This window comes from Schistocerca americana, chromosome 1, assembly GCF_021461395.2.
Source record: "Schistocerca americana isolate TAMUIC-IGC-003095 chromosome 1, iqSchAmer2.1, whole genome shotgun sequence".
Taxonomy (NCBI): Eukaryota; Metazoa; Arthropoda; class Insecta; order Orthoptera; family Acrididae; genus Schistocerca; species Schistocerca americana.
In genome coordinates this window covers 872,936,315-872,962,629 of record NC_060119.1, presented here as the reverse complement: position 1 = coordinate 872,962,629, position 26,315 = coordinate 872,936,315, and the positions used below count along the sequence as shown (strand labels likewise).

The window sequence follows — 26,315 nt, the reverse complement described above, 5'->3', positions numbered from 1 at the left end:
CTGCAAACAAAATATTTAGATGCAATTCTATGCTTACACCTAGATCGTTTATATGTTGTTGTTGTGGTCTTCAGTCCTAAGACTTGTAGGATGCAGCTCTCCATGCTACTCTATCCTGTGCAGGCTGCTTCATCTCCCAGTACCTACTGCAACCTACATCCTTCTGTATCTGTTTAGTGTATTCATCTCTTGGTCTCCCTCTACGATTTTTACCCTCCACGCTGCCCTCCAATACTAAATTGGTGATCCCTTGATGCCTCAGAACATGTCCTACCGACCGATCTCTTCTTCTAGCCAAGCTATGCCACAAATTTCTCTTCTCCCCAATCCTATTCAATACATCCTCATTAGTTATATGATCTACCCATTTAATCTTCAGCATTCTTCTGTAGCACCACATTTCGAAAGCTTCTATTCTCTTCTTGTCCAAACTAGTTATCGTCCATGTTTCACTTCCATACATGGCCACACCCCATAGAAATACTTTCAAAAACGACTTCCTGACACTTAACTCTATAATCGATCTTAACAAATTTCTTTCCTTCAGAAACGCTTTCCTTGCCATTGCCGGTCTACATTTTGTATCCTCTCTACTTTGACCATCATTAGTTATTTTGCTCCCTAAATAGCAAAACTCCTTTACTACTTTAAGCGTCTCATTTCCTAATCTAATTCCCTCAGCATCACACGACTTAATTCAACTACATTCCATTATCCTCGTTTTGCTTTTGTTGATGTTCATCTTATATCCTCCTTTCAAGACGTTCAACTGCTCTTCCAAGTCCTTTGCTGTCTCTGACAGAATTACAATGTCATCGGCAAACCTCAAAGTTTTTATTTCTTCTCCATGGATTTTAATACCTACTCTGAATTTTTCTTTTGTTTCCTTTACTGCTTGCTCAATATACAGATTGAATAACATCGGGGAGAGGCTACAACCCTATCTCACTCCCTTCCCAATCACTGCTTCCCTTTCCTGTCCCTCGACTCTTATAACTGCCATCTGGTTCCTCGACCCTTATAACTGCCATCAGGTTTCTGTGCAAATTGCAAATAGCCTTTCTCTCCCTGTATTTTACCCCTGCCACCTTCAGAATTTGAAAGAGAGTATTGCAGTCAACATTGTCAAAACTTTCTCTGAGTCTACAAATGCTAGAAACGTAGGTTTGCCTTTCCTTAATCTAGCTTCTGAGATAAGTCGTAGGGTCAGTATTGCCTCATGTGTTACAATATTTCTACGGAATCCAAACTGATCTTCCCCGAGGTTGGCTTCTACCAGTTTTTCCATTCGTCTGTAAAGAATTCGCGTTAGTATTTTGCATTCGTGACTTATTAAACTGATAGTTCGGTAATTTTCACATCTGTCAGCACCTGCTTTCTTTGGGATTGGAATTATTATATTCTTCTTGAAGTTGGAGGGTATTTCAGTTGTCTCATACATCTTGCTCACCACATGGTAGAGTTTTGTCAGGAATGGCTCTCCCAAGGCCGTCAGTAGTCCTAATGGAATGTTGTCTACTCCCGGGGCCTTGTTTCGACTCAGGTCTTTCAATGCTCTGTCGAACTCTTCACGCATCTCCCATTTCATCTTCGTCTACATCCTCTTCCATTTCCATAATATTGCCCTCAAGTACATCGCCCTTGTATAGTCCCTCTATATACTCCTTCCACCTTTCTGCTCTCCCTTCTTTGCTTAGAACTGGGTTTCCATCTGAGCTCTTGATATTCATACAAGTGGTTCTCTTTTCTCCAAAGGTCTCTTTAATTTTCCTGTAGGCAGTATCTATCTTACCCCTAGTGAGATAAGCCTCTACATCTTTACATTTGTCCTCTAGCCATTCCTGCTTAGCCATTTTGCACTTCCTGTCGATCTCATTTTTGAGACTTTTGTATTCCTTTTTGCCTGCTTCATTTACTGCATTTTTATATTTTCTCCTTTCGTCAATTAAATTCAATATTTCTTCTGTTACCCAAGGATTTCTATTAGCCCGCGTCTTTTTTCCTACTTGATCCTCTGCTGCCTTCACTACTTCATCTCTCAAAGCTACCCATTCTTCTTCTACTGTATTTCTTTCCCCCATCCTTGTCAATTGTTCCCTTATGCTCTCCCTGAAACTCTGTACAACCTCTGGTTTAGTCAATTTATCCAGGTCCCATCTCCTTAAATTCTCACAGTTTTGCAGTTTCTTCAGTTTTAATCTACAGTTCATAACCAATAGGTTGTGGTCAGAGTCGACATCTGCCCCTGGAAACGGCTTACAATTTAAAACCTGGTTCCTGAATCTCTGTCTTACCATTATATAATGTATCTGAAACCTGTCAGTATCTCCAGGCTTCTTCCATCTATACAACCTTCTTTTATGATTCTTGAACCAAGTGTTAGCAATGATTAAGTTATGCTCTGTGCAAAATTCTACCAGGCAGCTTCCTCTTTCATTTCGTAGCCCCAATCCATATTCACCTACTAAATTTCCTTCTCTCCCTTCTCCTACTACCGAATTCCAGTCACCCATGACTATTAAATTTTTGTCTCCCTTCACTATCTGAATAATTTCTTTTATTTCATCATACATGTCTTCAATTTCTTCTTCATCTGCAGAGCTAGTTGGCATATAAACTTGTACTACTGTCATAGGTGTGGGCTTCGTTTCTATCATGGCCACAATAAGGCGTTCACTATGCTGTTTGTAGTTGCTTATCCGCACTCCTATTTCTTTATTCATTATTAAACCAACTCCTGCATTACCCCTATTCGATTTTGTATTTATAACCCTGTATTCACCTGACCAATATTCTTGTTCCTCCTGCCACCGAACTTCACTAATTCCTACTATATCTAACTTTAACCTATCCAGTTCCTTTTTTAAATTTTCTAACCTACCTGCTCGATTAAGGGATCTGACATTCCACGCTCCGATCCGTAGAACGCCAGTTTTCTTTCTCCTGATAACGACGTCCTCCTGAGTAGTCCCCGCCCGGAGATCTGAATGGGGGACTATTTTACCTCTGGAATATTTTACCCAAGAGGATGCCATCATCATTTAACCATATAGTAAATCTGCATGCCCTCGGGAAAAATTACGGCTGTAGTTTCCCCTTACTTTCAGCCGTTCACAGTACCAGCACAGCAAGGCCGTTTTGGTTATTGTTACAAGGCCTGATCAGTCAATCATCCAGACTGTTGCCCCTGCAACTACTAAAAATGCTGCTGCCCCTCTTCAGGAACCACACGTATGTCTGGCCTCTCAACAGATACCCCTCCGTTGTGGTTGCACCTACGGTACGACTGTCTGTATCGCTTAGGCACGCAAGCCTCCCCACCAACGGCAAGGTCCATGATTCTTGGGGTTCGTTTATGTATAGGAGGAATAGAATAGATCCGAGAATGGATCCTTGAGGGACTCCAGTTGTAATTATTCCTGCATCTGAAAAATGTGTTCTAGTGCTATCATTTACTTCATACATTACTACTACTTTTTGTTTCCAATTTGTCAGATATGAGGAGAATCGGTTTTATGCAGTGCCTCTAATGCCATACTTTTGGAGTTTTTCCAACAGGATTCTGTGGTCCAAAATGTCAAAGGCTTTACTCAGATCTAAGAAAATACCAGCAGTATTTTGTTTATTATCCAGTGCTTCTAGAGCATTTTGTAAGAAATTATATATGGCACAGGTCATAGATTTATTTTCCCAAAAACCATGTTGGGCATCACCGAGGATTTTGTTCTTTTCCAGAAATTCCATTAATCTGTTAAATACATGATTCTTTCACTGAGTTTGGCAAAAACTGGTCTATAGTTTTCCAAAATGCTATGTCATCTTTTTTATGAATAGGGATCACTTTGTCAATTTTAAGATAGTCAGGAAAGGTTCCAGTTGAGGAAGATGAGTTGATTGTCTCTGCAAGGAGTGTTGAAATGTTTATAATACATTCCGTTATGATAAAGTCTGGAATACTATCAATTCCTGGGTATGCTTTTCTGGAGGTTTCTTTCGGGGTTGTGTCATAGAGATAGATTGAGTGGAGGCAAGAATTTATTTTAGTTAATTGGACTATCTTTCTTATTATTAATTATTAGGTTTTTTGTGTTGTTTTCATAGTACTGCCTGAACAGATTTGCAATCTGCTGCGGGTGAGTACTTCTATTGTTGTCACAGTTCAGTGTGATATTTTCCTTTTCCCTATTTACTTCCTGCTTTATTACTTTCCAGATTGCTTTGCTTTTATTTTCTGACTCGGATATAAACTTATTATTGGCCATTATTTTTTGCCGACATATGACATTTCAACACACCTGAATATATTTTGTTTTATAACCATTGAGAAAAGGGGATATGTTGCAGTTTTTTCTCTAACTGAGCAATTTTCTTTTTGTGTTGCTTGAGACTTTTATGCCTCTTGTAATCCATGACTTTGCTTTTAGATCTGTGTTCCTTACCACCCGTATTTTGAGAGGAAATACTGTTTCAAAATAATAGTTGAAGATGACAGAGAACTTTTCAAACTTTTTGTTGGTGTCATGCAACTGAGAAATTTCTTCCCGCTGTTCTCTTGATAACAAGTGATTGAATGTTTCTATGCATTGTGTGTTGAAACTTCTTGCAGTCACAGTCCTTTTATGGTTTTGTCTGTATAGTAAACAGTCTGAGAGGGTTACCGCTTGAGCTTCATGATCACTAAAATTTGTATTTACACATTTTGCAGTACAGGGTGCGTTAATAAATATTTGGTCCACAGTAGCAGCAGACATTTTCGTAATTCTTGTTGGGGTTGTAATTTTTTTCTTTAAATTGAAAGTATCTGTTAGGTTGAGCAACTGTTCTTCTCTCCTGCTTATTGCAAGAAAGTCATTGTTGAAATCCCCACACAGTACTATTGATTCCTTGCCTACATGTGTCCTGTTTAGTAATGTTTCAAGTTTATTGATTAAAGCCTTAAAGTTACCATTTTGAGAGCAATGGATACACAAAACAACTGTCTTTGCACCACTGATTTCTACAACTGTTGCTTCAAAGTCTCTCTCTGTATTGAGGTACTGAAAAGTATCAATAGTTTTTAATTCCAACCCACTTTTAATTAAAATAGCAGTACCTCCATTTTTGTATTTTCTTCTACAGAAGTAGCTTGCAAGTGTGTGTAGCCTGGTATTATGAATGAAGCAATCTGATCTTGCTTTAACCAGTGTCCTGAGATACATGGAACACTGACAAAATGCATTTTAGTGTTTAGCAAAACCTCAATGTCTGAAACTGTGTTTGTGATTGACTGTACATACTGGTGGTATATAGATTTGTCTACTGGATTTTAAATTAACATCAAAATTTCGTAAGTGCATTATTATTACATCACTTATCCCAGTTTTATTTGGAAGGATTCTGTCCACAAAAAATCAGCGGTGCAGGTGCTTGGAGTCTTCTTTACTCTCCTTGACTTCTGAATGCTTTCTGCACCCAGGATGTTCATCCATGTGCTGTCCTTTAGTGGTGCTGTTGTTGGCTTCTTGCACCCGTCATTTCTTAGCTTGTTCAGCCTTGCTGGCTGCTTCCATTTGATGGTTTTCTGTCTAATCTGGCACAGAGATAAATGATCCACTTCGAGCCATGAGAGATGTCACTTCTGTTACCATGAACTTCTTATTTAAAGAATTAGACACAACACATTTGTCGTTGAGCGGCATGGCTATTGAGATATCCTGCTTCAGGTGTAATTTTTGACCTACTATTTCTAAAATCTTGCAAATAATGAATTTCTTTCCCTCTCTTTTGATCTTTCAAGTTCATCTACGAATGTTGCCTTTTTAAATTGTCTGCAGATATTTTGAATGTCTTTGTTTGCTTTTCGTGCCTCTTCATTTATGCAGGACCAGTTTGGTACTGTAAGTCATGGCGATGTGCAACTGAAAAAACGATCACATTTGTGTTTCTGAATTCAAGTAATCTTTGCTTAAGAGAAATCGTGAGTTCTTTTGTATTGCTGATTGCTATGTCGTATGTTCCAGTGAGGAAAACAGATAAATCATTTGTACTCAGTTCCTTTACTTTTTCACGGTTTACTATAGTCACAGCTTTGAAGTTGGTGCATGGTTTCACAGCAATCTTGATTTTGTAAGTACATCAGTAACTTAATTCGGTGGCTATTCCTTGTTCTTGACTATCTGTAAATAGATCAATTTTAGCTGCGCTTGTTAAGGGAAGTTCATATGTTTCAAAAACACTACGGCATTGTGGACTGCTATGCTATCTTTTGATCTAATGATAGTAGTAATTGGCAAACTTCACTAGCTCTGACATGGAAGACATCGATGTCCTGTTTTGTTGGCTTGCATTTGGCAGATTTTTGTTCACAGTCACTTTGTGTTAATTTCCTTTCCGTGGTGCAATACTTTCTTGTTTTAGGCCTATCTCTACTGTACAGTCCTGTTTATCTCCACGTGATTCGCTGTTAACTTCGCCATTACAGTCCTCATCTGGAAGTAGGCCTACTTCGTATGAATTTTCGTGCTCTAAGTATAAACTGTTCACACCTTTTACCACTTTCTGAAAGCTGATTTTCCTTGAAACTTCATTCCACTTATCTGCAGGGTCCGCGACTTCTTGCGTAGGTCTCGGCGTGTTTTGATGCGCCAGTTGACCATTTCATGCTTTAAGTTGATTTATTTCCATTTGTTGCCCACTGATTATGAATTGCACACTTGATAAGCGTTTCTTTAGTTTCACCTTTTCGACCTTAGGGCCTACATTTTCGACTGGCTTCCTTTTTACCACCAAAATTACCATTTTTTCGTGGAGGAATACGATACACTTTGACACTTGTTGCCATAAATTCAGTACTCATTTGAAAAATTTTATGAAAGAGAAATTGAGACAGAGAAAGACAAAAGTTGTTGTTATTACAGAAGTAATTACTTCACAATTTACCTCTTGATGTCTTGATAAATAAACCATTTAAGGTATATATGATAGAAGACTGGAACAAATGGATGATGGCTAAAACCCAACATGAATTCACCATCATGATCTACGTAGCACATAGTTCTACATAAAAAAAAGAAGTCTAATATGATTCCTCGCGCCAAGGGCACAACTCCAAAGCTAATACATTTCACAGATATTGATCACAATGCAAATAAATGCAACTTGTACATGTAACACTTAAAACTTACTTTTACTTTAGTTAGTTATTTTCATGTCCCATGGATCATTTTGCACAATAAATCTTCATTTTGTGGAATGAGTCATTTTACACTCATATTACTAATTAATTTGTAGATCTATTTGTACTCTAAACATCACCAGATGATTATTTTTTTCCCCAAAATGAAAACAAGATATACAGATCGAGTTAGCAATTCTTACCCACCACCTTGTACACATTACAAACATATAAATTCTTCTATGGAACAGAAGGAGTTGTCAAGGAGAAACGTTCACTATTTGTTTTCAAATTTTACTTTGCTGTCGGTTAGACATTTTATATCACTGGGCAAGTGGTCAAAAAATTGTTTTGCACCATTGTGCACTTCTTTCTGTGCTAAAGACAACCTTAATGTTGAGTAATGAATGTCATTTTTTCTTTGAGTATTGTAATTGTGTACCTCATTGCTGCTTTTGAACTGTAGTGGATTATTTACAATAAACTTCATAAGGGAATAAGTATACTGTGAAGCTATAGTCAGAATGCCCAACTCCTTAAACAGATGTCTACAAGATGAACGCAGGTGAGCACCACATATTATTCTTACACATGTTTTGGGCAATGAAGACCTTCTTTCTTAAAGATGAGTTACTCCAGAACATTGTTCCATATGACATTACTGACTGAAAATAAGCAAAATACGTCAACTTACTGATTTCTCTCTCCCCAAAACTTGCTATGATTCTAAGTGCAAATGTGGCTGAACTAAATTGTTTTAGGAGTTCCAAATTATTATTTTTTTTCAATTTAAATTCTCATCAGTGTGGACACCTAAGAATTTTGAAGTTTCCAACCTATGTATTATTTCATATGATGTATTACACTTATCACTGGTGCAGTACCCCCAGAGGTGCAGAACTGAATATCATGTGTCTTTGTGACATTCAGGGTGAGGCCATTCACAGAAAACCAGTCAATGATAGTTTTGAGAACATTGTTCACCATTTCTTCCATTTCTGTATGTATACTGGGAGTGATTACAATACTGGTGTCATCTGCAAAAAGAACTAATTCTGCTTGTTGTATATTAGACAGTAGATCACTTACATATATAAGAAAGAGTAGTGGACCTAAGATTGAGCCTTGGGGAACCCCATATGTGATTTAACCCCCCCCCCCCCCTTTCCCTCCCGCCCCAGTCAGAATTATGTCCCTGGATTCTGTTGGTTGAATTACTACTAAGACCACTTTCTGCATTCTTTTGGTTAGGTATGACATGATCCATTGATTGGCTGTACCATCAGTCCCATAAAACTTCCATATACCTTGGAGTATATTATGATTCACACAATCAAATGCCTTGGATAGGTCACAGAAAATGCCTACCAGTGCTATTTTGTTCCTTAATGCTTGTAATATCTGGTGTGTGAAGATGTAAATGGCATTCTCAGTAGAGCATCACTTCTGAAACCCAATCTGTGGTTTGCTGAGGATATTATTGTTGCCAAGGTGAGCTACTATTCTAGAATGCATCACCTTCTCAAAAATTTTGTAAAATTATGTCAACAGTGAAATAGGTCGGTAGTTACTGATGTCTCTCTTATCACCTTTCTTAAAGAGGGGTTTAACAACAACATATTTTAGGCTCTCTGGAAAAATGCCTGGTGTTAGTCAGACAGTATTGGACTTATTATATGGGAACAAATCCTTAGTACTCTATTGGAAACACCATCAAAACCAGAAAAGTTTTTATCCTTGAGAGCATGCATGACCCTCTTAATTTCACAAGTAGAAGTTGGTGGTACATTCATATGATGCAATTTTATGAGAATTACTTCTTCAACATATTGCTGTGATCTTTTTCTTGAACTCTTGGTCCCTATGCTTTCTACTATGTTTAAGAAGTGATTATTAAATAAATTTGCTACCTGTGACTTGTCATTTATAACCTTCCCATTCAATTCAATAGTAATGTTATCCGCTTCTGTGGTTGGTTGTCCTATCTCTTGCTTCACTATATTCCATATTTCCTTAACCCTGTTGTCAGACATACTGACTTCTGATATTATGTGCATGTTTCTTGATTTTGTAATAATCTTTCTTAGTAATTCTGAGTAGATTTTGCAGTGTGCAACTACTACAGGGTCTTTACTTGTTCTTGCCAAAAGACACATGTCCCTTTTCTTTCACAAGATACTTTAATGCCCTTAGTGATCCATAGTTTTTTACATGGATGTTTGATTTCCCTTGATTTTGATTTGATTTATTGATCCATTTTCATCTACAGCTGCACAATGTGCAAGAGATATTTGGATTTTTATGTTAATATTAACTGTTTTACATATACTATACCTTTGTACATAATAACACACATTAATTTATCAATTAATGATGAATACTTAAATAAATTTTGTTACACTATATACAGAGAGATAAAATTCAAATGTATTTCTGAATGAGACTACATTGGGTTAACATAGAAAAATTTAGTTTTGTAGGTATTCATTTACTGTGTAAAAGCAGTGATCAACCAAGTACGACTTCAATTTAGGTTTGAAGTGACCAATGTTTTGTATGTGTTTAATGGTATCTGGTAAGGCATTGTATAGTTTGATTCTAGGATGGACAAGGCCTTTTTGAAATAACTTTGTGTTGTCATTTTGAACATGTACATCCAATTTTTGTCTTGTATCATAGCTGTGTATTGTGTGATTTTGAGTGATGAGTGGTCTTCTGATTAGCTTATGCAGAAAGCTAATTTCAAATACTGATATGAATGTTTCATGGAATGTATTAAATTTTATGTTGGCATTTGGTTCTTTATAAATTTCATCTGAGGTTGTTTCTTGTAAACTACTTCAAATTTTCCAAACATCAAAATCAATATTATGATAACAATGATAATCATAATAAGAATAGCAATGTATCAAATTACACAAATACACAAAATATGTTTGACCATTTTCAAGTATAATCATTTCAGTGAAAACAGTTTAGATAAATAAATTTTTTTATCGGTCCATAAGTGAACATTAAGTTAATAATATCTGCATTGTAGGTACAGACGTAAAAATGTTATTCTATGAGATGTTTATTCGATTGCAATGTGGATTAAATAAGAGTATTGTGTTGTTTATAAAACAGTGAAAGTGTATCAATGACCAGTTTCATTACAAAGAGATGCTACAAATGACTAGTGCTGGCATATATAAACAACTAAATTCTCATATGGTGGCAAATAAATTACTATTACATGATCAGAATTGATGAGGCTGAAATAAGGACTTCATTCAATGAAAAATTATGTGATTCTAGGGTCTTTTTTATTAGATAGCATCACTTAAGTGCACCTTTCATTTATTTATTCATTTGTAATTATTGTTTTCATCAACTAAGAAATGTATATAAATTAAATATAAGAATATTTGCACAAGATTAATTTGATGGACATTGCAAAATTGTTTAAGTGTTGTTTGAATCCTCCTTGTTTATTTTATTGCACTAAAGAAATCTTGCAGCATTTCATTTTTTACCACACATAGTCGCCTACTCCTATGTGGTTTTTTGAACAGTACACATATATGGAATGTTAGAGAACTGAATTTTACATTGTGAAAGATTATAGTATCTCAGTAGCAAGTAAATTTCTGGCTAAAACTAAATTCCAGGGTTTGAAATTGAACATAAAAATTACACTCAGTAGGTGCAAAGAGAAAGTCTGTAAAAACTGACACTCAGTGATAGGATCTACATTTTTCTTTATCATCACTCAGAACACATTTGATTTTAACTAAAATTTTAAGTATTTTATTAGAGCAACAAGAAGATTCCCATTCAGTTGCACAACTATGATCACTGGCTAACAACACTGGCTATTGTAAAATAGTAATCTTTTTTTGTCTGTTTCTTGATCTATATCACTTTTGACTAGAAATTTCAACAAACTCAGGAAAGTTAAAACTGACATGCTCTTGCAAACACATTTTGTACTACAGTTGAAATATGGCATCCCGGCTAAGACACAAGTTGAAAATATGGTCACTATTTTTTATTTACTTAAATTTGCCATATTTCGTGACAGTACCTTTTCCGTTAGACGTTTGCAAGGCGATATTAGTCTTGGCTTCAGTTGTCTAAGTATGATTCCAAATGCATCTTTGTCGGCTGCAGGATTGACGTGGTTCAACGTGTTTGCTTCATTTTGGTGTTTCAAATACCATTTCTTCAAATGTAATTTCTTTTTTATAGTTAATACAGAAAAAATAGTAACATAATTCAAAATTATTTATGACGGCAACCTTCACATTGTTCTTTCGTCAACACACACCAAGAGTTAGCTGCCGAGTGACTATAGTGAAAGACGACTCCAACGTCAAAGATATTTTACACAACACACAAGCTCCCACTTGTAATCAGTCTCTTTGCTATTCTTCGATACATTTTCTAATAGTAATCAATATGCTTTCACTCTCAAAAACAGAAGTAAATTAACATATAATAAGACAAATTACAATAAATTCTGACAAAAAAATATAAGAAAACATTTACAATTCAGTATCGACAAATACAGATAAAAAAATAACATCTCCCAGATCCATTACACACTGAAGAAAACATACTCGTACAAAGTTCATGAGGCATAGTCTAGGAGACTCTAACACCTGCCAATAAGACATGTTAACAACAAAGAAGGCGATAATGCAAGCAACAGCAAAACATTGTTGGGCTGTCAGTTCACGGAGGGTAGGCAGACCTTAGAAGCATTCCACCACAGCTGACCTTAGAGAGCAAGATTGAAAATTGGCATTGAGAGATCACACTTCTAGAGTTAAGGGTTAACGGTGTCATTATGTACTTGTGGCATCGATAGGTCACATCGACCACACAAATTACAATCTTTGAAACAGTAACTACTCTGACGAGCTGCTATGTTTAATTCAGTCTGCCTTTGTACTTCATGCAGTGTTCATGTGTATCAGTCTTTATGGTAAAATATATGTGTATGTAGAAAACTTGGAAACTGTTTATTACATATATTATGATCCGTATCCAGAATCCCATATTGATGACCCCAGACAAAAAGCAAAAAAATTTTCGTCTTCCGCGACTTCTGCGCCAGTCATATAGAATCAACAGGTTTCACATACGATGCCATGGCTACATCACCGAACATTCTTCATGAAGAGTTGGAGGCCCAGCTCTTACAACCAGGCTAACACAACCCTCCGCCATTGGTTATTTTGCAGCTAACAGACAATGATCTATGATCTTCGACGGGGATAACCGCTACTTTAGCAACTCCACAACCACCGAGTGTTGCGCAGTTACCTGAAACAATGGATACAGGTTTTATTTCACTGGATTACACACAACAACAAGTGAAAAGTGAAGTGGATGATCTACTAAATAGTGTGGCAATCAATCGCTCGTACGAAGTTCAAAGGGACCGAAATTCGCGCACGTGCTTTGATCCTCTACACGCCACAATGCTGGTTACAGTAGTGCTGTGTCCAATGCCGCAATTTGTGCAAAACGCACATGCAGTCAACTATTACCAAGCTATGCCAGCCTCACCTTCCTCACAAATCAGTAACGTACATTTTTATGCCTCCAGTTCGTTAGAACAAACCACCAGATCGGCGGCCCAGTTTCGTGACCACGTGGGTACGAGTGCACTCAACATAGCCTCTTCACCCAGCAACATCGTACTATGACAGCGCACCACTAACAGGTTTCACCAGTATTTTATGGTCCTACCACGGAGGGTGCATGGCCAGTGTGCATGGAAAACTCTAGTTGTTGCCACTTAAGCTCCAGGCCCCCCCCCCCTCCCCCCTCTCCCAGGGGTCTCGATTCCGACCATACAAATGCTTGCTCCTTCCGCAGTACCATCTGCATGTGCTGTGCTGGCCTTCCATGTCATTTCCGACTTGCACAATGTCAGTGCTATTCTTGCAATTTCTGGTCCAGTTTATAGGCCCTCATTATGTGCCACTTGCCTGTTCGCCTCCACGGTACCAACTGTGCCTGCCGCATTGTGTTTTCAGGCATCTTCAGAGACATTACAAGCAGCTGTTGCTCCGAACATGTGTGCTAGTAACATTTCCACTCCGGTGATGCCGAATCCCAGCATGAACTCTTGTGCAGCGGGACCGCAGGCCTTCCAAGACATGCCGAAGCCACCTTCATCTCCGCTTCCAGGCCGCCTACCCATGCTACCTCCCCTATATGAGGACAATCCAGTTTCATGGTTGACACTGGTGGAGCACCTCTTCGAGCTGCATCAAGTGACTGATGACAACTCCAAGTTCCTATGTTTGGTGACACATCTTCACGACTACTCGGATTTAATTTGTGATCTCCTACTTTCGCCTCCACTGCCACCAAAGTACATGTTCACCAAGAAAATGATATTGGACTGGCTTGCTTGCTCACCACAGGAACTGATAATCAAGATTCTGTATGAGGAGCACTTGGGGGGCCGCACTCCGTCACAACTTTGGTGCCGCCTCAGGTTACTCATGAGTGAACACACAATGCCAGACTTCACGCTGCGGGTGGTATGGTCTCCCAAGTTACCTGCCAATCTACAGATACACCTCCTGTCGCGCTCTTTTGAGTCTATCGGTTCTCGCTTATGCATCGCAGATCAGCTGTATGCACTCCTGCGCCAGAAACACCCAGCTCATCCACCATCGCTGTGTCACACTACACCTCCTGTTTACTGGCTGTCTGCAGGCAGGGGCAGGGCCCGTTCTGCTTCCACCCCTTCTACGCTGCCAGGTGGTACTGGTTCACTCTCTCCTCTTTCCAAGCACTCAAGAATCGCTCACGTTCCATACATTCTGTTTTATGTCCCGAAACAGTTCAATGAGGACAAGCCACCCCCTCATCCGGCTCATCCATACTGTTGGTGCCACAAGATTTTTGGGGCTGAGGCCAAGAAGTGTAGGTTACCTCGCCAACACCCAAATGCTGACCTCAGGAACTAAGTGATGCCAAGTCCTGCGGGGAACTTCACAGGTGTCCCCTAACAATGCACTCCGTCCACTTTTCCCCTTGGCCGAACGGTCGTTTATACGTGACAGACATTTCATCACAGTTTGTCTACCTAATTGACACTGGCACTGACATGTCTATCGTACCTCGATCGTTGCCTCCTACCGACTTTTCACCGACGAAGTCTCTCCTATGAGCTGTCAACATTACAAACTGTCGGTTCTGTGAAAGTGATGGTGCACCTATCCCCTTCTCTGCATTTCCCGTGGACCATCTACATTGCCGACATCGTTGAACCAATTCTCAGTATGAATTTTTTGTCCCATTATAAGCTCTCCCTGAAAGTAGTCCAATGTTCAGTGTTATACCACCCGTCTAACACTCAGATACTGTGCTCCGGCACCCATTCTCCTCATTCCGTTTCCACCGCAACGTGGAATTTAATTTGCGAGTGTTGCACCCTCACGGGCAAAATTGTGACCTACGTCACTAACCTACTATCAGAATACCACTCAGTGGTGCACGTCCTCCAGGAGAACAACGAGCTGAAACAAAGCATTGCTCACACTTAACAACAAGCTCGCTGTGGCCCGCACCTCACTGTTAAAACTACAATCTGCAGTTCCTTCACCAGAACAAACTTCATCGCCAAGCATCAGTTCGAACACTCATCAAGTTAGTTCAAAAACATTCATTACGTGTGATAATTCACGTTCAGTGACCTGTGCACCACCCAAGCGCCCACTACGCGCAGTGTCTCGTGTTTCAAACAGTGTCTCTAATAACAATTGCTCGTGCAGCACAACCATGCCCACTGCACAGGCAGCTGCCCCACTTGTTGATAACCATTCCCCCTATCCCGCGTGCCAGCCAAGCAACTCGGTGGCCATTGCTGTCCCTCACGTGACACCAGCGCCTCTCTCGCCTGCGCAGGTTGCCTAAGGCAAAGTTAACAACAGACAGTCGCTGCACACCACACACTGCTCCGTGCTGCGTGTGCATCTGACCTCTACAAACAAGTGCATGCTGCGCTCACGTTATAGGAATGTGACTTTCTTGCTGCCTTTTCCCACTCACAGTAACAGTCATGCCTCATTGCACCCCACTCGTCCCAAAACTCCATGTCAGAACGTTACTCAGCCTCTTGTGCAGTTCTCAGTCTGTTCCGCCACTGACAGAATGACACACAAGATAATTACCACTGCCAGCCCTCCTATTAGACACAAGGTTAGATGCCTCAACCACATTAAGTTGCGCGCGGTGTGGCAGCAAATTAATGAACTTCTGGAGGCAGACATCCTACAGCCATCGGGCAGCAATTGGTCTTCACCAATTCACCTTGTCACCAAACACGACAGTTCTTTTTGACTATCTGGTGATTAGAGACGTTTAAATGCTCACACTGTCATGGACAATTACCCCGTGCCAAACATAAACGATTTCACTCATATGTTACTGGGTGCCACAATCTTCATTGTGATTGACTGCAAACGTGCTTATCACCAGATTCCTGTAGTGCTGGAAGACATTCCAAAGACTGTGATCATCACGCCGCTCGGTTTGCTCCAGTACAACTTCATGCCATTCGGTTTAAAGAATGCGGCACAAATGTGTCAACATTTCATTGACTCAATCTTACGACGATTTGAGTTCTGCTTTGCATACTTGGATGGCATACTCATTTTCAGCAAATTGACTGAAGACAATTAAGATCATTTATCCCAGGTCCTTCAGACTTTGGCATCCAATGGTGACGAGGTCAACAAAGAAAAATTGCAATTGCATCAGTCTTCAGTGATATTTCTGGGTTACACTGTCTCCGCAGACGGAATACAATCTCCCAAATCCTGCATGCAGGTTATCACGTCATTGCCACCCCCAGCTATGTACAAAGAACTCAAGACATTTCCTAGACACTATAAATTACACCGCCATCATGTACCTTTTGCCACCGCTGTGCGGGCCCCACTGACGGACTCGCTCTCCTGCAAACAAACTTTGGGTGTTAAACCAGTCTGTTGGACTGAACCCTTGCTAGATGCTTTCAGGGTTCTTCAAACAGCTTTAGCTCATGCAGTTGTACTCGCCCACCCTGACCCATCTGCAAATTTGTTCATCACTACGGATGCCAGCGACATCACGGTTGGGGCAGTATTACAACAGAGCAAAGGCGATACAGTTTCACCAATTCATTTCTTCTCCAAAAAACTGTCTACAGCACAGAAGAAATATTCTGTTTTTGATAGAGAGCTTCTGGCAGTGTACAAGGCCGTCAAACATTTCCGCACTGACATCAAGGGCTGTCCTTTCTTCATTCTTACTGACCACAAACCATTGGCGAACACCTTCTGCAACTCGCCAGAGGATCCCCCCCCTCTGACCCTTCCGATACTTCGACCTGGTCTCCCAATTTACTACAGACGTACACTACATCAAAGACACAGAGATCATTCCCACTGATTTCCTCTCGCGGATCAGTGCCGTTTGAAGTATTGTTCATTTATCCGACCTCGCCACTCTACAGGCTTCGGACGAGGACACTCAGGATATGGTCATGGACCCACAGTCTTCGCTTGTGTTTACCAAGGTATTTCAGACAAAGTGTGGTGCAACTGTTCTATGGGCATTCTGCGGCCTTTGCTCCTGCCCACAGTGTGCCAACAGGTTTTTGACGTCTTGTATAATCTCGCCCGCCCCAGCATCCGAGCCACCACTCTCCTCGTCACTGAGCATTTTATGTGGAAAGATGTAAAACGGGGGACTGTCAAACATGGGCATGCAGCTGCATTTCTTGTCAACGAAACAAAATAGGACATAACACCTCTCCACCATTGGCCAAGTTTGGCATCCCTAAGGACATTTCCATCATGTACATATCGACTTTATCGCCCCTCCCTACGTCGGAGGGCCACAGGTATATCCTGTCCACAACATACCAAATATCTCATTGGGTGGAAGCTTTCCCCTTACCCACAGCAGAAACTGTGGCCAAAGCATTCGTTTCTTCTTGGATCGTTAGGTTCGGCTACCCATCCACCGTCACAACCAACCAGGGTTGACAATTCGAATCTGCACTTTTTATGATTCCCTGTAAGCTTTGCAGTATTAAAAAGATCCATATGACAGCCTACCACCCACAAAGCAACAGGTTGGTGGAACGATGACACCGCACCCTTAAAACTGCACTCAGGTGCCACAACTGTCTCTGGTTCGAGGCACTTCTTTGGGTGTTGCTGGGTCTACGTTCTACATTTAAACCAGATTTACATGGGACAATTTCTGAGTTCGTTTTCAGTGAAAACCCGATTTTACCTGGGGAACTGATTCTCCTCCAAGATCCCGGGAATTCCCCCTCCTCCCCAGACTTTATCGGAAGGATTTGTGCACAGTTTAGAAACACCCGGCTACACCCACCTGTCAGCCATTCCCCACCTGACACTTATGTGCTGACTGCACTCAGCACTTGCTCACATATCATGCTCAGGGATGGCTCTGTCAGACAACCCCTACAACCCCCTTGCCTCGGCCCCTTCACAGTACTCCGGAGGGGCATGACGATGTTTGACATTATGATAAAAGATTGCCCGCAAATCATTTCTCTACACAGGCTCAAGCCTGCCTTTGTAGACTCCAACACCCTTCTGCTATCCCAGTTGGACTGCCCGAGCACATGTTCTTTTGACGAACTGCCTAACAAGTCCGTTCAACCTACGGTTGGGTTTCCTCCATCCAACAAGTCACTACCACAGTTCACGGGTTCCTCAGGCAATTCATCACCACCATCCCCAGTCACAGATTTTGAAGACATTTCAGGTACTAGAGACACGGACGCCTCATCCTCCGTTTTGCGCTGCAACGTACCACATGACCGCGTCGACGACATGTCAATTATGGTGTTAGATAATCGTGTGCTTGTACTGGTCATCGACAGCACACACCCGATCCTCATCGAGGAACTCAGTGTCAAGATAGTGCACAGCTTGTCCCTTCCACAAGAGTATGACCCATCATGTGTTCGAGCTTTCATTTCTTCGGTTGGCTTAGTACGCATTCAGGAAGGCATGCTCACATGCCGCCTCCTCTCCCATACCACTACTCCCGAGTTGGCCGATGCATCATTCCCCCCTGCTGGTTTTCGGATTATGAGTTGGACTGGCGGCCACCCGCCGCACCTTCACTCACCAACCCGATGGAGATGGAGCTTTCGGTTGTGCGCCTGCCACCTCGCACCACTCACGCTAACACCTACATGCCCTCCCCCCCCCCCCTCAGGGCTCATAGGCCACACTCCATACTGCGTGGGGTGGGGGGGGGGGCGGCTGTGTGGCATCAATAGGTCACATCGACCACACAAATTACAATCTTTGGAACATTAACTGCTCTTATGAGCCGCCATGTTTAATTCAGTCTGACTTTGTACTTCATGCAGTGTTCATGTGTATCAGTCTTTATGGTAAAATATATGTGTATATAGAAAACTTTGGAACTGTTTATTACATATATTATGATCCATATCCAGAATCCCATATACTCATAATGTACACTGTTCAGCAAAAGTATCACTGCTGTAGTGACTAAGGCATCTGGCTGGGGAGCAGAGAACCTGCGTTTTATTCCTAGATGTATTCATTAGGCTTCCTCCACACCTCATCCACCCCCTTTGAGTATTAACGAAGTAAGTAAGTAAGACATAATAACAAAGTAGACAAATACATTTCTCAGATGACTTGGACTAGTAAAGATTTAAAATTTTAAGCCCCATTGTGTAAAATCATTTCAGAGTAAGAGTGCTGGGAAGACAAGTATTCTTGCATGTTATCACGGAAGGGAGAAAAAGAAACCCATGTAGTAGGTAATATACATAAAATAATGCATTCATATGGCACAATGTTCCATCACAGCACATGGAAAGCTGTTGCCTACAATTTTCCTCTGCTTATAAGATATTAATAATTAATTTGGCCTTCAACATGTAGAAGAGGTCAATCATATAACCAACTCATTAAAAAGGTTTACATCACTTGCTTCAAGTCCAGAAAATTGAAAACTTCAGTTTACAAAACAGATCTTGATTACATTGTAAACTTTTACATGACCAAAAACATGTTTTGTCTTATACTGAATTCCTGAAGTGGACAAACTAATACTGTCATGTATGAAAGCATGTTTGTAGATGATGAGATTCAGTGCCTCACATGGTATAAGAATTACTACCAAATTGCACCCAACTGTGTCATCCCTGTAATGTTTGTTTTTATTGCCAAGTCAATTACTGTATGTCAAAGCTTCAAAACTGCAATGTACTTCTGAAAACCCAGCAAGAATTGCACAACTACATGCATGCAATAACTATTCACAGCATAATTCATGATCAACTTCCAGCATCAGTTTTTCAGACAGTGTTATCATACACTTGCTATGCATCACAATTAATTCTCAAGAAAAAAATATTATAAACAAAGTCTGTTTTTTGATAAATATACGACAGTTACGATCCATCTAGTTGATCAAAGGAAACTGAGGGCACATAACAGAGTGAGCGAAAGAGTGAATGTAAAGTGGTCAGAATTAAATGTTTAACTCTTTACTAATGCAAGGCGTTTGAGAAATTTTTTTCCTGTCTTTTTGTTACTATTTATTGTTTTACTTACCTTATTAATTTTGCTATTACTACCAATTTTGAAAAGGGAAAAAATCTCTACAATTCATGTGGAATTCTGTCACAGGTTCTTTGCTACCCACCAGATACCTTGGTTGCTACATCAGAACCATTTGTGGTTAATGATGAATACCTTATTGGTACATAAGCAGCAGTCATAAACATTTCTTTCTTCAGTTTCTAGGAAAATGAATGTTTGTAGACGATGAAAAATGCTCAATTTTGAGTTCTCTATTGCGTCTGCCAATTTTGAGTCAAGTGAGTGTCATGAACTGTAGGGATGGTTTTCTCAAAGATTGGGTTGGAGGGAGGGGGGGGGGGGGGGGGCTTGTTGCTGAGCCAAAATATCGTAAGGCTCTCATTTTATGTTGTAAACAGGCAACCTGCCAAATATTAACAGAATCATTTGGCCATGTCTAAGGCTTTCCTTTTGTCTGTTGGTTTTTGGTGTAGGTGACATCATGTTCATATCTCTCTTGCTTTTTCCCATTCCATAGACCCAAAAATTAGATGATTCTCATCTGTGTGGAACATGTCAGAAAGTATAACATAAAAAACATAGAACATTTGAATAAAATACTCACTTCCCTTATCATCTGTCAGAAGGTTGTAAAGACATGCAAATACATAACAGTAACCTGGAACTGCTGATATCTACAGAATTCTACACTGTCAGAATGAAACAGAGCTATGCAATTTTAATGAATTTATGATATACAAGATACCTAGTCTTGACTGTTGTGACTTAATGCTTGAAATGAAACAATAACCAAACCAGTCGACAGTCTAAAGTAAGCCAAGTCATTGTCATTTGCAGATATGTTATGGCCAATATTTTTGTGAATGAAAAAATAATTTATCTCATTGATTACTAATTAACCTATTACTGTACCTTTACTCAGGACAATGCATTGGCTTGCAAAAGTGCTTTCACAATGGGAAAACTAAGAGATTTGAAATATGAGTTCTTGGGGATATCCAACCAAGTCCTTAAATTTGGTAGGCTGTGATGTTCACCAATCTCCACAGCTAAATTTGCAGGTGAATAATGTATTATGCCCAATGCAGAGTTTATTTCATCCATAGATGAGTATTTTGCTCTGGTACTGTAATTCAAGCATGGAATCTACTCAAGGGCAAATATGCCAGACAAAATGAATTGATGTAAAATGGACTGTCTCAAAATAACATGTGTCAACCTTGTGCATAAAAGCGTCATCTTTCAATATGAAACCAAAAGCCTTTCACTTTGCCCTCATATTTCTGTGTTTGTTTCTGGCAGTGATAGCAGGATGTGCTACTGCTAAATGAGAGATATGGAATGAACATGGACTTATCAAACTCTAATCAGATATAATTCCCTTGTAATATCCTAATATTGTTATGGTAATATCAGTCATTGATAGTAACTTACACAAAAAATTTCAGTCTGTCCCAGCAAAGTTGATGACCATTATTCACTTACAGAATGTGGTCTGGTGGTGGAGAAAGATGGGTGTGGGTAATACAAATAAGGACATTTATTTGTGTCATAGACCCTTTAAATAAAAATAATTTTGTATTAGTACCAGATAATTTAGATATGAAGAATCACTTATAGTACGGTTAGCAGTTTCATAGAAAAGTAGTACAAATTTCTAAAAATTCTACTGCAGCATGCATATCCAACAAAATTTTTCATTATCTTTCATGCCATTAAAATGTATGTTTCAATGGTTGTTATGAAATCAGTAACAAAATAATTTTATTAATAAACCAAGTTACTTGTGTAATATATTTATTCATAGTGGTATTTTTTGAGATACGCTTAAAATGATTTTGTCAGATCATTTCACAAACAGTTCACTATTGCCAGTATTCTCAAAACAATTTTTTAAATCATGCACAATATAATTTATATCATGTACTTCAGAAAAATTCAGAATCTTATTGAAAGATCTCACAGAAAATCTGAATAAATTCAGGTTATATTTAAAGGCTTTCATTGGCACCACAGTTAGTGTTCAGATACACATAGATGACACAGGTACCAAAATTGAGGCTAGGAAAACAGAGCAGAACTGTTTTCAAATGTTCATTTACAGAGGAAGCTCCAGATGTACTGCTTGACTGTAGTTCTCACACTACTGCAGAGACAAGTGAAATAGATATTAGTGTTAGTGTCACAGAAAAACAACTGAAATCAGACAGGGGCCCAACAGACTCCCTGTCAGATTTTATACAGAATTTCCAGCTGAGTTACCTCCCATTTTAACCATAATATACCATAGATTCCTCAAACAAAAATCTTTGTCCAGTGACCCAAAGGAGGTGTGCATCAAATCCATCTAGAGAAGGGTAGCATAAGTAATCCACAAAAATTCCATCAAATTTCATTGTTGTCCATCTGTTGCAGAATCTTAGAACATGTTACGAGCTTAGACATAATGAACTTTATCAAAGAGAATGGCCATCTGTAGGGCAACAAGCGTAGATTATAGATATATTAGTCATACAAAACCCAAGTCACACCTTTCTCACGTGACATCCTGAAAGTTATGGATGAAGAAAGTAAGGTAGGTGAAGTAGTTCTTGACATTCAAAAGGCATTAAATCACTGCCACATCAATGCTTATTAATCAAAATATTATCATATGGGGTACCACAAAAAACAAAATTTGTTATTAGTTCGAGGATCTCTCAGAAGGAAGGTATAGCATTTTATCTTGGATGCAGACTCATTAACAGAAACAGAAGTAACTCCGGACATGCTTCAGGGATGTGTATCAGTATGTTTATATTGATTACATTGCAGACACTATTAATAGTAACCTCAAACTTTTCACTGATGATGCAGTTATCTATAATTAGGTATTATCTGAAAAAAAGTTTCAAAAATAACCAATCATATCTTGATAAGATATCAAAATGGTGCAGACGTTAGCAACTTGCTTTAAATATTTAGCAGTGTAATGCTGTGCACTGGTACCATCCTATGACTACAGTATCAGTGATTCACATTTGGATTTGGTCAGCTCACACGCCAACTGCATATAATAACTCTTAAGGATGTAAAGTGCAATGACAGTGTGCACAGAGGCATTCATCCAGTCATTTTTCAAGCACTTCATATATGACTGCAGTGGGAACAATCCCTAACATACCTTCCATCATGCATTTCACAATGATTTTCAGAGTATGCTTGTGGATGTAGGAGGCTCTCTAGAGACAAAGGAGCAGCTTAACTTGGTAGGAACGTACTATGACTGGGGATGAACTGTGGCTCATCGAAGAAACTATCATTACATTCCTCTGTTTACCCAGAGTCTGATATTCTCTCCACCAAGCACTTCATAGTGGTTTGCAGTTGTTGGTGTAGAGAGGTCTTTAGTGACATAGGAGCATCTTAGCTTGGCAGGGATGGACTGTTCCTCATAAATTATCATGGTATTGCTCAGTTTATTCAGGGTCAGACATCTGAGAAAGGCAACCTAGTAGCTCTTGTTGTAAAATAGTTCTCAAAGTTCTATGAAACAGTATATATACTTCAGAAGCCATGTATTATGAGAGCTCTACTTCATTGTATATGATACTTCAATATTTTATTTGTTGTAACACATTTTTTTCTCCTTTAGTATAAAAAGTTTGGCATATTTTCATGAATGTTAAACATTTATGAAGCATGGAAGTCAGATTCTTTACTGACAGAAATGTGTGAGAGTAAGTATTGGTTATTTGTCTATGTAAACATTAAACTTAATGATTACAGTATTTCAATAATTCTGCTGTGTTTCTGTCTGCAGAGTCAATATTTGGATATCATTGGAGTTAATCGTTACCTTGGATGGTATGAGAATGGAGGGCTTACTGAGACCATTGTGGAACAGTTACTGGTGGAAATTGCTTTCTGGAGGGCAAAGTACAACAAGCCAATAATAATAACAGAATATGGAGCTGATGCTATGGAAGGACTGCACTTGGTAAGGAAAACTGTATCAGACATTGTGTCGAATACTTGTTTAAAACTAGCACTTTGTTATATTTGACCTGACATAATAGTAGACTTTTGCTTTTGTTAAGTTCGTATCAGCCTGAACCAGTTGCACAAGTAACTTCAACAAATTAGAATGGTAAACGAAGATATGAGAAAGTAATATGAGCTAAAATCACTAGAGTTCATGTCGGTCAAGTAAATATTTTAATTGCTGCCTTTATCATCTGCTTCATTCTTTCTTTACACTTTTAGTTGTATACTTGATTATGACAAGGAAATGAAAGAACTAAGTACTGAAGCAGAGATGAGAATTTTAATAACCTGAAACTAATTTCTAAAATTCTACAAAAAATCATAAGGTTTTTCTTTAATACAGCAACCAAGTTACATCTGGTCAGAGGAGTACCAAGAAGCTCTGTTTTCTGAGTATTTCAAGGCATTTGACAGGCTCCGAGAAAACGGTTATTTTGTAGGAGAAATGATATGGAATTTTGCAGATTTCAAAACTGCTCAAAGTAAGTAGCAGGTAACAATATTAATTATTCTGTAATTGACCCATCAACATATATTTGAGTACACTATTTGCATTAAAAAATTATAAACTGACACATTACTTTTATTGCTTTTTAAAATATCCAATTTTTATGGTGCATTATCCTATACATCTCTTTGATGACAATCTTTTGTTGAAATACTTTCACTGTGCAGAGTTCTCAAAAGACATTTTCTTGAAACACTGCTTAATATTTTTACCTTGTTGTTTGTACCTTTATAAGCTTGACACCAAAACCACACCTTCAAGAGTGAGGAAAACAATTACAAAATGAAAACCACTGGAGGCCTACTCAGCTTGGACTAACAAAAGATCACACAAAATGGTGACTGGCAGCTTCTTAATGTTGCCAGAGGATGTAAGGACATGGTCTTCTTCCAGGAGCCAATCTGAATACATTTTTGGAGGTTGCCCTTGAACAGTTTGTTAATGGCCAGCTGGGCAGCTTAAAATCAAGACAGCTGTGGAGTGGTGATTCTATAGTAGGCTATTTCTCTGTTCTACTCTGGCAGATGATTGGCAGGTGTCAACCAGTATTTCAGAATGACCACAAGATCAGAGATCATTTGAAGCCAACAAGGATTCTGTTGATGATGTTAGCTATGCCATAGGCATCTGCAAACAAGCAAGTATGTCTGTCTGGCAAAACTGGGAGACTGAGAAGTACTCGCATGTTGGAACAGGAATGTTGCCTGTGACTAGGGCTACACAGCAAATCTGCTATAGTCAAATACCACCTTGATTATGTCTGACACAACAGTTTTCAAGAAGTGTATTTGACTGCCTGACAGCTATGGATGGAACAATGGGAAATAAGAGAGGCTATTGAAGTAATTAAATGCGCAACATTACAAACAAAGATAATGGTTACAAGTTGCTGACAGTGGGCTGCCAGTGAACCCAGTCCAATGGGTGGGCTTCAACAGGATAAACAAGTGGCAACAAGAGAATTTCCATGCAGCATCATCATCATCTTGTTGCAGGGAAACACAGTTACTGGTTAAGAGCTGCCAATTTGCTGTATTGTATAAATCATCTGTCAGAATATGACTGGCAAATAGCCTTCTGTACAACCACCTGTCCCTAGGCAACTTGATTATGAAATGTCCAATGGCATTCCAGAACAATGATGTCAGTCATCAAATGACAACTGAAATAGGATGGTGTTTAGGGAAGAACATCCCCAGAAATCACCAGTTAAGATCCCATGAAGAGAACTATTGAAAATATGGCCAAAACATTGGTTTTATTATCACTGGCTGCTTTAAGCATGAATTGGAAATAACACACCACAAGTGACATAAGCTACTCAGACATTGATGGATATCCACTGTTTTGTATTACATAATATGAATCACTGTATAATATTATGGTATGTGCATGATATTTAAATATTCAAATATGAATATCAATTGCAGTACACACTGATTAATTGCAGCATACACACGTGTTGGTGGAAACAAGAAGGGAATCTTCACAAGATCACGCCAACCAAAGATGGCAGCAAATTTGGTGAGGCAACGTTATTGGTCCCTTGCAAGAGAAGATGATAATGTAACAGTTCCTGCAGATCTTACACCCTATGTCTGCAGTACTTGCCAAAAATAGATACCACTGTCCACACTGCAACCTGTACCTGTATCAGTATTCACAGTTCTTTACTTATGCTTTTATGAATATTGTTTATGAAATAAGTTGTTAAATGACATCAGATTATTTCAAATAAACCTTTTGTAAATAAAACACAAATCCATGTCCTTTGTGTCTTTTTACAACAAATTTGCATGTGTTTCTATACGTAATTAGTTTGTCAAACAGTTAACTGCAATCAATACAAATAGTAAATTCCATAATATAACTAAAAAGTGGTAAACAATAAATGAAATTTGAGGAGAGACAACCAATAACATGAGGCTGAATAAAGGCCAGTGTTGAGGCATATTTCATACGAGGGTGGACTGGTTAAAATGCTGGAGTGTGGAGAGTATTGCAGATG

At 39.1% G+C, this 26,315-nt stretch overlaps 1 protein-coding gene across 3 annotated transcripts in view; it reads left to right on the top strand.

The window, feature by feature from the left end:
* LOC124547136 (beta-glucuronidase-like) overlaps positions 1-26,076 on the top strand; it is a 216,956-nt gene extending 190,880 nt beyond the window's left edge. For all 3 annotated transcript variants that reach the window (XM_047125089.1, XM_047125088.1, XM_047125087.1), the window contains exons 11-13: positions 23,576-23,752; positions 24,143-24,281; positions 25,758-26,076. In XM_047125089.1, coding sequence (XP_046981045.1) covers positions 23,576-23,752; positions 24,143-24,281; positions 25,758-25,927 — 486 coding nt within the window. In that variant the 3' untranslated portion in view covers positions 25,928-26,076. The remainder of the gene's footprint in view (positions 1-23,575; positions 23,753-24,142; positions 24,282-25,757) is intronic.
* Positions 26,077-26,315: the final 239 nt, after the last annotated feature.